This window comes from Arvicola amphibius, chromosome 7, assembly GCF_903992535.2.
Source record: "Arvicola amphibius chromosome 7, mArvAmp1.2, whole genome shotgun sequence".
In the NCBI taxonomy this organism is placed as follows: Eukaryota; Metazoa; Chordata; class Mammalia; order Rodentia; family Cricetidae; genus Arvicola; species Arvicola amphibius.
The window spans coordinates 107,389,400-107,401,632 of NC_052053.1; the positions used below are offsets into that span (position 1 = coordinate 107,389,400).

A 12,233-nucleotide genomic window follows, 5' to 3' on the forward strand; every position below is an offset into this window, starting at 1 on the left:
AGCTTACTGAGATATAAAGCTCACTGTGGCAAATACAAATGCGGGTGACATGGAGCGGTGACATGTACCGACCTGGTCTATGTACCAGTCATCGACATGTTAACCAATGCAGCATCAATAACAGCTGTGTCGTTTTCTTCTCCTTTATTTTTAAAAACAATTTCCCAATACAAAAATGTCAATTACTCAAAGTGGGTTTTCACATGTGTACGAGTCTACCATGGACCACAAAATTACAAATGTTCCCTAGCAGGATTCCTCTTTGAAAAATCTGTAAGGCTATTCCCAAATCCAGCCAAAGGAGAGGGAAGGAAAAGCAACGCCCCTGGCAGAACCCTGGAGACTGGATTCTCGAGCAGAGAGGAAAAAGAATACAGAGCACGACCTGCTCAATTAGACAACTATTTTATCTTTGTATCTGCAAGCGCCGCTGAGGGCCGTGGGAACACACGGGCACGGCGACCGGTGCTCTCAAGAGGACCAACTTCACCAGGGCCTGGCCCCTAAGCGTCTATGAAAAAATGGTGAGATTATGTAATGACTCATAAGCAAAAGAAGTCATTAAGTCATCCCTTCAACTTCCAGCCTTCTGCAAGGAGGCTGAGATATATTCTGGTATCAGAGACTTTGGTTCTTCTAAAAGCATTTGACAACAGCAAAAATAATGTCATGGCCACAGAACGTTTTTCTTTTGTTCTTCTTTTTAAAGGGTCCAGTGAGGGTGAGAGTTACTGGGCGACATTCTGCGGAAGCTGTGCCTGCACAGGAGGGCAGCGTGGTGGGGCAGCCCTGTGGCCGCCACCGGTTCTGTAACACTGACTCCCACCCACAGGGAACACTGCTTAAGTTCTGCCGTGCCCTACGTCTATTTCTTCATTACTTGAAAACATAATTTTGTAGAAAAATATGAGCTTTTTTTTTTTTTAGAAAATAATACATTGTTTTTTTTTTTTTAATAAAACCTGGCAGATAGCAAAAATGGAGTATCAAAATATGGTAAACAAATGCTGTAAAATACTAAATCATTAAAAACACCCCCTAGAAAGATGTTGTGCTGTCAAGTCCTCTCCTGAAGCGCGAGCAACAGTTCACTGCGTGTCAAGTCGCTAAACTCGCCCCCTGGCTTGCTCTCACCACACACTGTAACAGCAGCAGGGCGGTGACCATCTTCTTAAACATGGCCCATTCACTATCACTAATATCCCCTGTATACTTTCATTTCAAAGTTAATAAAAATACACTCTTGGATCAGTGGGTTCCAATCCTACTGTGCATTACTTCTGCCTGGTAAACTTTACAAGGAAAGACAGTGTCACCCGGGCCCCATCCACAAGAGACTGATTTAAACTGACCTGGGGTCGGACCCAGGCTTGTCTTAAAAGCTCCCCAGAGGAAGTCTTATGATGCAGTCGGGGTTGGGACTCTGGCCAAAGGCACACAAGGAAAGTCACTCTTGACTCTACATTTATCAACTGATTGTCTGCGCCTACCATCATCTCAATAATGTATCCTCAACACTAAACAAGGAATTCTATGTGTGCGAGACATACACGGAAATCCAAATGAAGAGTCATTAGGTTTTTAACACATATGAGCACACAGGGTTCCATGTATCTATACATGTGTGACATATACACACAGTTAGGGTATCTTTTTAAAGCAGAAACTAGCATTGCCACCATAAAAAAAACAACAAAGAAAATACCACCAAGCAAACTTTTTCTAAGACATTTCCACTGCTTTTAACATATACCAGCTTTGTAAACTCCACAAAAACGCACCATGTCATGGACACAAGCGAATCCCAGAGCTTCCTGGAAGACCAGCACAGTGGGCGTGGCACTGTGTGAAGGAGTCCCAGCTCGCATCTTCCAGGCTCTGAGTAGCTCTTCCATTGTACACGCATCTTTGGCTAGAACCCCAGACTCCCACCACTCCGTCGGTGTTCATTTTGGGCCAGCCTCTGTGAGGCAGCCATGGCTATAGACCTAAGAACAACTCTGTAAAAGAAGAGAGAACTTCCATCTGTCCTCCCTCAAGACATAAGCGCTCCATGAGGGAGTGGCTTAAAAAAAAAAAAAACAAACAGATAAGCCTAACATCTTCCATGTGAATAACGTATTTGAACTAGAAAACAAGGGATGAACACACACACCACAGCCTAAGCCTGGAAGCTGGGCAAGCTCTAAAGCACACTTCCCCCTGAAAGGGTCAATAAACATGGGGCACTTGTCTGCCTTTTACATTCTGTGTATCTTTTACCTCTGCATAATACTTAAAGTGCATTGTCCCAAGGCTTTCGTTTCCATCATGGATATTATAAAGAAAGAGCTAAGTTTGGGGTGAAAAAATATGTATGGCACAAATAATATGTGAAGGACCTCGGACTCCACAGCCTCCAGCAGACAGCAGCTGCCCGCAGGGCTGCCCGCAGCGGGGCTTATACGACGAACTCTGGGACCTCGTCGTGAGTGAGGTCCAGGGAGAAGTATTTGCTGGTTCTTTTGACTGGGAAAGTGTCCTGGATGTTGACGCACTGCTGAGCCAAGCAGCTGTTGCAGTAGAGGCCGTCCTCCTCCAGGCCGTGGCCACACCCGAAGGTGTAACTCTGGGCAGTGTCCTGACACAGACCTGCGATGCGCAGGAAGTCTTTCTGGTACAGCCTGATGTCATCGAGGCTCAGGCTGTGTCGATCGGTGGAAGTCTTTGGTTTCCGACATATTGTCTACAAGACAAGGGAAGGGGAGAAGATGCAGGGATGTGGACTGCCTGGAAAGGCAGTGTCTCCGGCCAGCAGAGAGAGACGCAGCAAAAGCACAAAATGTCAAGCAGTCCTTCCATGTTACAAAGTGCTTTCCTACCCACGGCTTCTGCAGGAAGGAACTTCGATCGACTATTTCAGTGTGCCTGTATTCTGCCTAGATACTCAGCTGGTACAAACTACGTAGTGTCCCTCCCCAGTGTAAACAGCCAACCAAAGACAGGTGGGCAACTACTCCTAGCACTTGAGGAATCCAGCAATTACTGCAAAAGAAGGCTAAAAAGATAAAAATACTGTTTTTCTTTCTTTTTCTTCCATCAGGATAGGGCAGTTCAACTTGCTAACACTCTTCCTGTTTGTGTCTATTAATATTTTAATAAGAAATGGAAAAGCAATTATCACTCAAGAAACACAGCTTGAAGAAGCAAGTTCTAGAGTCCAGAATATTGAGCTCTTGCTGCTGAAAGCTGGGAGGAAACTGGGCTGCAAAGACGGCTTAGCTGTTAAGAGCACGGGCTGCTCTTGCAGAAAACCCGGTTCAGTTCCCAGTGCCCACAGCAGTGGCTTATTACGGCTTGTAACTCTGGCTCCTGAGACCTGCCACTCTCTTCTGTCCTCTACAGGTACCTGCATGCATGTGCACACACATGCACACTAATAAAAAATAAATTTTGAAATGCAGAATGAAAAAAAAAAAAAAAACCCAGCAGTTCTGGCCACTCAGAGAGGGCCTGTCCTTCCAAATGCTACCAGTAGGTGGCAGGCCTTTTGAATTCATTATCCAAGTGGTCCTGGTGTAGTAGAGAAGTTAACACTGGCTCGGAGAGTAACACAAATGGGAGATGCTTACTAGGTGATGTGAAGAAACTAGATAGTTTAAGCTTGTTGTTTGGCACCACAAGGAATATCTTGTTGGAAAAAGACACCACTTTTCTAGACATTAACATTCCAGGAGCATATTTTGCTAAAAAGGGTCACATATGAGAGACACTGGCTATATGGAATGTCCCCTTAAACTTGATATAGTCTTCCCAGGTCTCAAAAGGAGCTCAGACATGGAATTATTTGGTTATTATCAGAAACCCTCAAGGCACACAAATGTCCGAGAGCTGTAGGTTTGGCATTTGCTGCTTAGCTGTGATACCTGTGACATCGTGTACAGTGTAGTATATGTGGGGTGGCAGAACTTGGGTTCCAATTTTCCATGCTACAAGTACTGTTTAATATCGGGAATTCTAGAATTATGTAAGTATGTATACATTTTAAAAGAGTTGTACCAGCGGCCACAGCGGGCAGACAGTGGAGCTCAGCGCACTTTGGAAATTCAGTGAAACTGCCCTGCTAGTTACACACTCAACAATGATCTTCCCATCTGCTGAGGTGGCCAGTTAACCACAACACACACTAACACAAACATACACCTTCTCAGGTGCACACAAGCAATTATCCAGAACCCTACTGACCAGAGGTTCCCACCTAAAGAGAGTGGGTGACAAAGTACAAAATTATTCAAATAAAACCCAAATATAAGGGGAAATATCAAGCAAGATGCAAATAAATTCAGAATATAGTGAGCTGTATGTAACTGGTCATGACTTGTTTCCTTCTGGCTGTTTTTTGCTCATTTGTATGAACTGCAGTCCTATGTAAGCATGTGATGGTCTGAATAGGAATGATTGGCACTATTAGGAGGTGTGGCCTTGTTGGAGGAAGTGCATCACTGTGAAGGTGGGCTTTGAGGTCTTATATGCTCAAGCTATACCCAGTTTGGCCCACAGTTCACTTCCTGCTGCCTGTGGATCATGATATAGAACTCTCAGCTCCTCTTCAGGACCATGTCTGCCTGCTTTCTGCCATGTTTTCCTGCCATGCTGATAACGGACTAAACTTTTGAACAATAAGCCAGCTCCAATTACATGTCTTCCTTTATAAGAGTTGCCGTGGTCAATGTGTCTCTTTACAGCAATAGAAACCCTATGAAGGCAGAATGCCTCTAAATCCAGTTCACTGTATAAAGGTTTCAATGCCCAGTACCTGTGGAAGGGAGTCGGTGCTCTGTCCACGCAGCTTGACAACCGTTTCTGAAGAGCTGGAGGTGGAAGAGCTGATTTCTTTCACAATTAACCCTGAGGTAGAACAGAAAGAACAATGAACCTCCTCTACATTTTCTGACAAGGTCAGCTGTGACCATTACCGAGGACTCTGATGGTGACTCCCCAGTGGCTCATAGCTAGTGGCACCCACTCTTTGCTAGGAAGCAGAGGGTGACGAGTAAGGGTCACTGGGGTGGAAAGCTTCAGGAGTAAGTTGTTCATAGCGTGAGATGGGGGCCTTAGGCGTGAAGAGGCCTCTTTTCCTCTCCACATACCACAGTGTGCAGCACCAATATAATCTCCTAGCTTTGGGTCTATGTGGACATTAGGTGTGAGGACGTCGGCCTCTGAGATCAGGTGGGCTGGGGGCTGGAACCTGCCCAGATAATTAACTGACTGCGTATCCTGGCCAATTCTCAAGTCTCCCCACATCTCATTAGCTTCCTTTTACAAACAGGGCCGCTACTCAACTAGCATTTTCGTGATGGTTAAACAGTAATGGACAAAAAGGGTCAGGAGCTCCCGCTGGCAAACAGGTCACTATGACCACAGCCCCGATGGCAGATCCCAGTGGGAAGAGAGCAAGATGGAGATCGCAGTGAGAACTCAGCACTGGATCTCAGAGATCAGCGCAGCCCTTAATCACCTCCGGGCCTCGAGGAAACCTCCATTTCCAGGACCAGAAATGCAAGGATGATAGTCTCCTTTCCGACTTTAACATAGGAGTGATGCACTCTCCAAAAACGTTCCAGAGGCTAAAATCACCAACCCGTGCTGGATATTGGACCAAACACCACTGAAGCAAGCGAGGACCAGCAGAGGCATAAAGACAATGGCTCAGAGGGACATACACCCCCACCATACCACCGCCAGCAGCCTACAGAGCCTAGCATGCACCTTGTAAATACAGAGGACTCAGTAAGCAGCTCAACTGAAACATAAACCGTGAAGCCATTCCTGGCTTAGACACAGGCGCTTTAGATGCTCTTGCTTGGGATGCAGTGTGAGCCCCTGAATAGATCCCACAGGACTGAAGGGCTCGCGCACCACTGGGTATGTAGGATGATTCTGTGTGGGCTCCTGGTAATGTTCTGGCTCCTATGCCCGTGAGCACTCCTCCATGCTCAGACCCACCACTGAGGAAGTCAGAGTCAGGCACGGCTGCCCTTATCAGTCCTCAGTCCACCACGAGAGTGCAAAGGCCATGCTCATGTGGTAGAGAAAGTGGAGAACTGGGGTGGCACGGGGAGAAACTGAAAGCACCCGTGACCCCATCAAAGTCACGTTTTCATGTGTTCTATGTAAACGGTTTCAGTTGTATCTCTTTTACATAACTCGTATTTCTGCTGCCTAGCTTTTAATTCTGTATAGTATCCTTCGAAAACTCATGCAAAGGCTATCTTCAATGTCTAGGGATCGGACAATTCAACTGGTCACTGTTTGCCCTTTTCACTGTTAAAAAGGTATATCAAATATTAACAGCCATTCTATTTAAATTCTGTTTCTATTCAAAATTACAAAATTAGTAATCTCATGAAAATTGAAAGCAGAAACATACAAATACAAAGCCCTTGCTAGTGGCCCCGCATACATACTCTACTCTCATGGGCATTTTGTGTATACTGCTTCAAATCATTTTCTTTTTACAAACATAACTACGCAGCACTTCCCACACACTTATCCCATGCACACGGCTGAGGATTTCCACACAATGAGAATGGGCAGGAGACACCAAGGCTGGCCCAGCATCGTGAACCTGGGCTGGTGTGGAGAGGAAGCTCCATCTCCACCGCGGGTGGGTTGGCCACGGTTTGGGCTGAGCATCTACAAGTGTGCTTAGGCTGGGTGAGCAAAAGGGATTCTGCAAGGGATTGTTCCTTGTGCTCTTGTACAGTAGGAGGCGGGATGAAGGTGACTGTGAGTCTGTCTAGTTTCCCTCTGACGGCTGGTGTCCGCCACTCAGAGAGACAGATGGAAGAGCCTCTCCCTTGATCAAAGCTGAAAGTGGTTGGGGGATAAGGATCCAGGGTCCCTTTACAGAGCTGGGTCCCCAAATCTTTTTTTTTTAAAAAACTTTATTTAACTTTATTTCATGCACATTGGTATAATGATGTCAGATTCTCTTGAATTGGAGCTACAGACGGCTGCAAGCTGTCATGTGGGTGCTGGGAATTGAACCCGGGTCCTCTGGAGGAGCAGTCAGTGCTCTTAACCACTGAGACATCTCACTAGCCCCCGGGTCCCCAAATCTTATGCCTAAAGAACAGAACCATGATAGAGGCACATAGAGGTTTTAAAACAAACTCACACTGTTGACTTCAGATGGTGGAAATATGCATTACAGAATATTATATAACCCTAGTGTTGAAGTTACTGTGAAGGCACGTTTTCTACAGGAATTCATGCAAATATGCAATTTAAGAATGTCCACCTCTGTGAATGACAGCATGGTCCACAGAGCAAATTCTAGGGGAGCCTGGAATTGGAGACAGAGAAAGCCTGTCTCAAACAACAACAAAAGAGAAAAAAAAAAAAGACTATCAAAAAACTACGCTGGTTTTTCTTGCAGATTCTTTTCTTCATATAATACAGTGGGGGACACAGACCGAACCTGGAGACCTGACTCCTATTTCTAGCCATGGACACTTGTCTCTTTAATCTCTATGTATTTCTCATGTACAAAAGGAAAGAGGCCAGACTGAAGGGTCTCCAAGGTTCCCTCTGGGGCCATAGGGTTCTCTATCAGGCTGATAATACCAAGGAGGGAGATGGGAGAAGGAAAGAAAAGAAAGTCAGTCACCCTATAGCACAGCGTGGTCCACAGCCTGTGTAAAAGCTGCTAATGCTCCTTCCTGGTATTTGCTCCCTCCAACACACACACACACAGACACACACAGACACACACACAGACACACACACACTTTCCATGGACGGCACCTGGCCTTGTGATGGTCAAGTGACCCGGAGTGGCTGTTCTCCCTGGTGAACTGAGCATGCCCACTCTCCTAGTCTCAGAGTCACACGCTTGTGGGTTGCTGTGAGAGCTCACCCGAGTGTCCATTCAGCTTCCTTGACAGGAGCATGTCCTCTGTGATGTAGATGCACACGTCGGGGCTGACTTCCAGTGACTCTTCTGTCATCGGCTCCAGGTCCCTGGGGTCATCGACCAACATCTCTATTTCTGACACAGAAGCAGGGAAGAAGACACTGAATGATGCCAGGGAAAATGAAGACCATACCCACAGCCACACTGCACTGTGAGGGCAGCCAGGTAAACATCCACACTGAGAATGAACCAAGAGCGCAACTCTGCGGCAGGGACTCTAGGGACACTCTCAGTCTAGGTTCCTTCTGAAGGATGTTGTTACCGCCACAGCCTCTGTGCTACGATCTGCCATCCACTGCTCCACTCTTCATGCTGCAGTGACCCGGGGCTAACTGCTGCTGACGGGTCATTAGCACCAGGGCAAGGACTGCTGACTCATGCCCACCTGAGCGCCCCAAAGCGGCTGCTGTGGAGTCCCGTGCAGCGTTCAGGGGCCTAACATGTTGTGCAGCTTTTCTTAACAGAGTCAATCGTGTTTGTCTGTTTTCATCAAGCCCAGATGTCACAGATCTCATGTGAAACAGAACAAAGGAAGCAAACAAATGCTACATCTGGCAGACACAGGCTGGCATCTGCTGCGTTCTCTCCACGGGGAGCAATTTCCTAGCAGCTACGTTCCGTGTTTCTTTTATACTCCCTGTAGTTCCGGTGGCATGGGGAATACTCAAGGAAACACTTTAGGGGTTAACGGTATGTACTGGGTGCAATGTTTCAGAGGAAGAGGAACACAGGACAAAAGGGCTACAGGACTTCTGTCCCCTTGACTTCATACAAGCTGCCAACCTTGAGGCTGCCAAGGTCCCTGACAGACACAGGTAACTCAACCATGTCCCTGGGGAGATGGCCAGACTTCCCCACCACCATTACTTAGTCACTAACCAGATACCAATGCTACGGGACAACTGGGGAAAGGCCGCAGTGCCAGGAGTTACCGTCGTCCTGGGAGTCCTCCTCCAGGCGCTCTTTGCCGCCGCTCTCCACCCCTGAGGTGTGGGAGCTGCCATGGCTGGTCATGGAGCTGCAGGTCTTCAGCTTGCGGTGCATGGCGCTGCCAGAACAGCTGTCTTCTGGCCCGGGGTCGCGGGGCTTAGTGTCTGCTTCGATGCCGGAGGTGTGGGAGCTGCTGTGGCTGGCCGTGGAGTGGCGGGACAGACGCTTGTGCTTCACGCTGCCGGCGCTGCTCCCGCTGGCACGGGACCGCTTTTCCAGCTGGTCCATGTCAAGGTCCAGGTTGTCACTGATGTAGGATTCCCGGTACTGCTTCTTCTCTGTGGGAAAAACGCAGCTCAGCAGCATGCTCAACCAAGGCAGAGAGCATGAGAGTGCCAGGCTGAGATCAAGGGCAGCCTCTCTGAATCTAGTGACTGAGGAATTCGGCTAGCTGGAGCTTGCTGTAGGAACACTATGTGGGGAATAAACATCAGCACAGCAGACCCTCGGGGGGACTTTAGAACGGCCAGTTATGAAGCTCCAGACACCTGAGATGTGAGCCCTTCCGAGTGTCATGGCGTGTCACTCACTCCCTGTTTGCAGACTGCTACCGTCCCACAGTGCAATGAGTTCAGTGACTGAGAACACCTATCACCTGGCAGCGTGATGGTGACATTACCACGGCAGTCACTATGGCATCCTGCATTCTGCAAAGCTGGCAGATAACAGCATGTTAAATATCAAAATCTGGTCCTCCACAGAGGACTCTAGAAACATTCAATGACTAGTTATTCAATATGCTAACTGCTGTTCATTTTGTGTCCATTTGTTCAATTTGGTCTCCTATTACCTTCAGTTGCTGAGCCCAACAAGACAAAGCTATTCAGAAAATTTCTTTCAAAAGATTCTAAAGCTTAGCTTTTCAAGTAATCCAAGAAGAATGACTTTCTCCAGTTTGGCCAGAAAGTGAGGCACTATTTACCACGGTCATCACTAATGGCTTCGTGCCACACCCAGGTGAACTTCGACTGGTAAAAAATCCTCAGATGTTGGCTGAAGCAGTCAAAGGAGATACTGGAAAGCCAGACTTGAGGAAGTTCTCTTAGCAAACACTAAACAGACATGGAGTTACAAATGGACACATAAAATGGGCAGCTGAACTAAGGGGTGGTGCTCACTGCGGAAGTCTTATGTTTCAGGTGAGAAAAATTTAAAAGCAACAGTCTAGCCTCCTTAAAACTGATGAGAAAGAAACACAGCAGACCAATGTTAAGGACAGAGGACATTTGGGGAACATTAAACTGATGTAATTTTAGACTAGCAGACTAATTGGGATCTTGGGGGCCTGTTAATGGACATACTTGTCTTGCTTCTTGGTTAAGTGGAAACACTTGCAGCCCTTCTGTCTGCACACAGCCCTGAACCTGCACCCCCACCCGCTCTCTGGAGGCAATGGGTGGCAGGACAAAGAAAGGAGGCCTGGGGATGCAGCTCACAGTCCCCTGCCTCCTCCTGACCACAAGAGCTCACGGCCAAATCATCAGAACACCATGCCTTCTACAGAGTAAGCCAGGAGAACAGAGGTTTTCCAGACTACATTTTATAATGTCGGAAATGTGACTTCCTGACCTGGGACCTAAGAACGCGTTCTAGTAACTGGAGACGATGTTTTTTGTTTCTTTTTTTCAAGACAGGGTTTCTCTGTGCAGCAGCCCTAGTGTCCTGGGTTTCACTTTGTAGACCAGGCTGGCCTCGAACTCACAGAGAATCGCCTGCCTCGGCTGATGCTGAGATTAAAGGCAAGCACCACCGACTGGCTAGATGATATTTTAAAGACACTAGGCACACTTTCCTTCTCTCAACCCCAAGAAGTACTTTTGTGACCTTTTCTATAATAATGGTGAAACAGTAGTATCTTAAAAAGGTATGTAGAAATGAAATTTAAGAATACCCCCTCTTTTTATGTTCAACTAAATGCAAAAAAAGGGCTTTTCTGGTGAAAATGATAAAGCCTTTACATGTGGATTAGTAAATCCGCAATAAACCTAGCTCACAGAAACTTGGTGTGAGAATTTTTTCAGACCTGAAGGTACCTCTAAGTAGGAAAAATAAACAAACATCACCACCCCCTGCCGAGATGGGGTTTCTTTGTGTAAGTCCTAGCTGTCCTGGAACTAGCTCTGTAGAGCAGGCTGGCCTTGAACTCACAGAGATCTGCCTGCCTCTGCCTCCCAGGTGCTGGGATTAAAGGCGTGCACCACCATTGCCCGTATATTTTTTTTGTAGGAATACAGTCCCCATCATTTATTTAAATTGAACCAAATAAAAGATGCAACACGTACCGTTATCATTTCTCCAGTCCCCTATTATGCTCTGAACGCCCCCTCTCAACCCCGGTTGAAATTTCATCAGTGTTAGACAGTGTAAGATGTGGGGCTGTTCGGAGGTGACGAGGCTGTGACAGCTCTGTACTTATTAATGGGCAAATGTGACCGTGGGAGTCTCCTCCAGTCTCCTGTGCCTGCTCCTTGCTCTTCCAGATGATGCATCAGGAAGTCCCTGCCAGACGCCCAGCCTTGTTTGGGCTTCCCAGACATTCTCTCTGCATCACCAGGCTGGAGCGCTCTGCTCCGGCAGCAGAGTGGACTGAAACATTTGCTCCCTTAAGTTCTAACACATCAAGGGGACCATGCCTTGGCCTCCACGAGCTCAGCATCCTCTGTAACCGCACCAAATCTACCAGACTCTCAAGGGTTCCACTCAAGGTCTTCTGCATCACCAAAATGCTTTGGGTTGAGAATTGGTGTGATAAATAAATCTCTTTTAAGGTGCCACAGTGGCCACTTAGGAATGAGGCAGAGGTGGAAAATCATGGGCTCTACACCCGGCTGAGTCACCCGTTCTCATAGGCTCCTCCTTGGTGCTTTTGTCCCTGAGAGGATCCCTCTTAACATCCATGCCAGCCCAGAGGTTGGCTAGGCTGACGGGACAATGGCAGTCTGCAGCAGCAGCCAGGACCCAGGATGATGCCACAGGAGAGTTCCAGTGGCAGATGGGACGGAGAGATTCACGTTCCCATCATTGCAGACAAAGGACTCTCCACACAGATCTGACCACACCCGGCTTTAGGGAAGTTGGTCAGAAGCCTGTCGTCTTTAAGGTTGCGCTGCTAGAGGAGCACTGGAGCCAGCAGTTGCTTCTTAGAGCTAACACATGGTCCACTGGATCCTGAGGCCCAGGCAGACATCCCGTTTCTAATCTGATTACTGTGACAGTGACCACAATAGGACTCTGGAACAAACTGAAAGCGATGCTCAGCAAACCGCATTTGGGGCTGAGAAGC

The 12,233-nt window shown here is 47.4% G+C and overlaps 1 protein-coding gene across 4 annotated transcripts in view; it reads right to left on the reverse strand.

The window, feature by feature from the left end:
* Positions 1–207: 207 nt before the first annotated feature.
* Frmd6 (FERM domain containing 6) overlaps positions 208–12,233 on the reverse strand; it is a 72,581-nt gene continuing 60,555 nt past the window's right edge. For all 4 annotated transcript variants that reach the window (XM_038337902.1, XM_038337903.1, XM_038337900.1 and 1 more), the window contains exons 11-14: positions 8,893–9,228; positions 7,904–8,035; positions 4,796–4,887; positions 208–2,725 (exon numbers count right to left, since the gene is read on the reverse strand). In XM_038337902.1, coding sequence (XP_038193830.1) covers positions 2,441–2,725; positions 4,796–4,887; positions 7,904–8,035; positions 8,893–9,228 — 845 coding nt within the window. In that variant the 3' untranslated portion in view covers positions 208–2,440. The remainder of the gene's footprint in view (positions 2,726–4,795; positions 4,888–7,903; positions 8,036–8,892; positions 9,229–12,233) is intronic.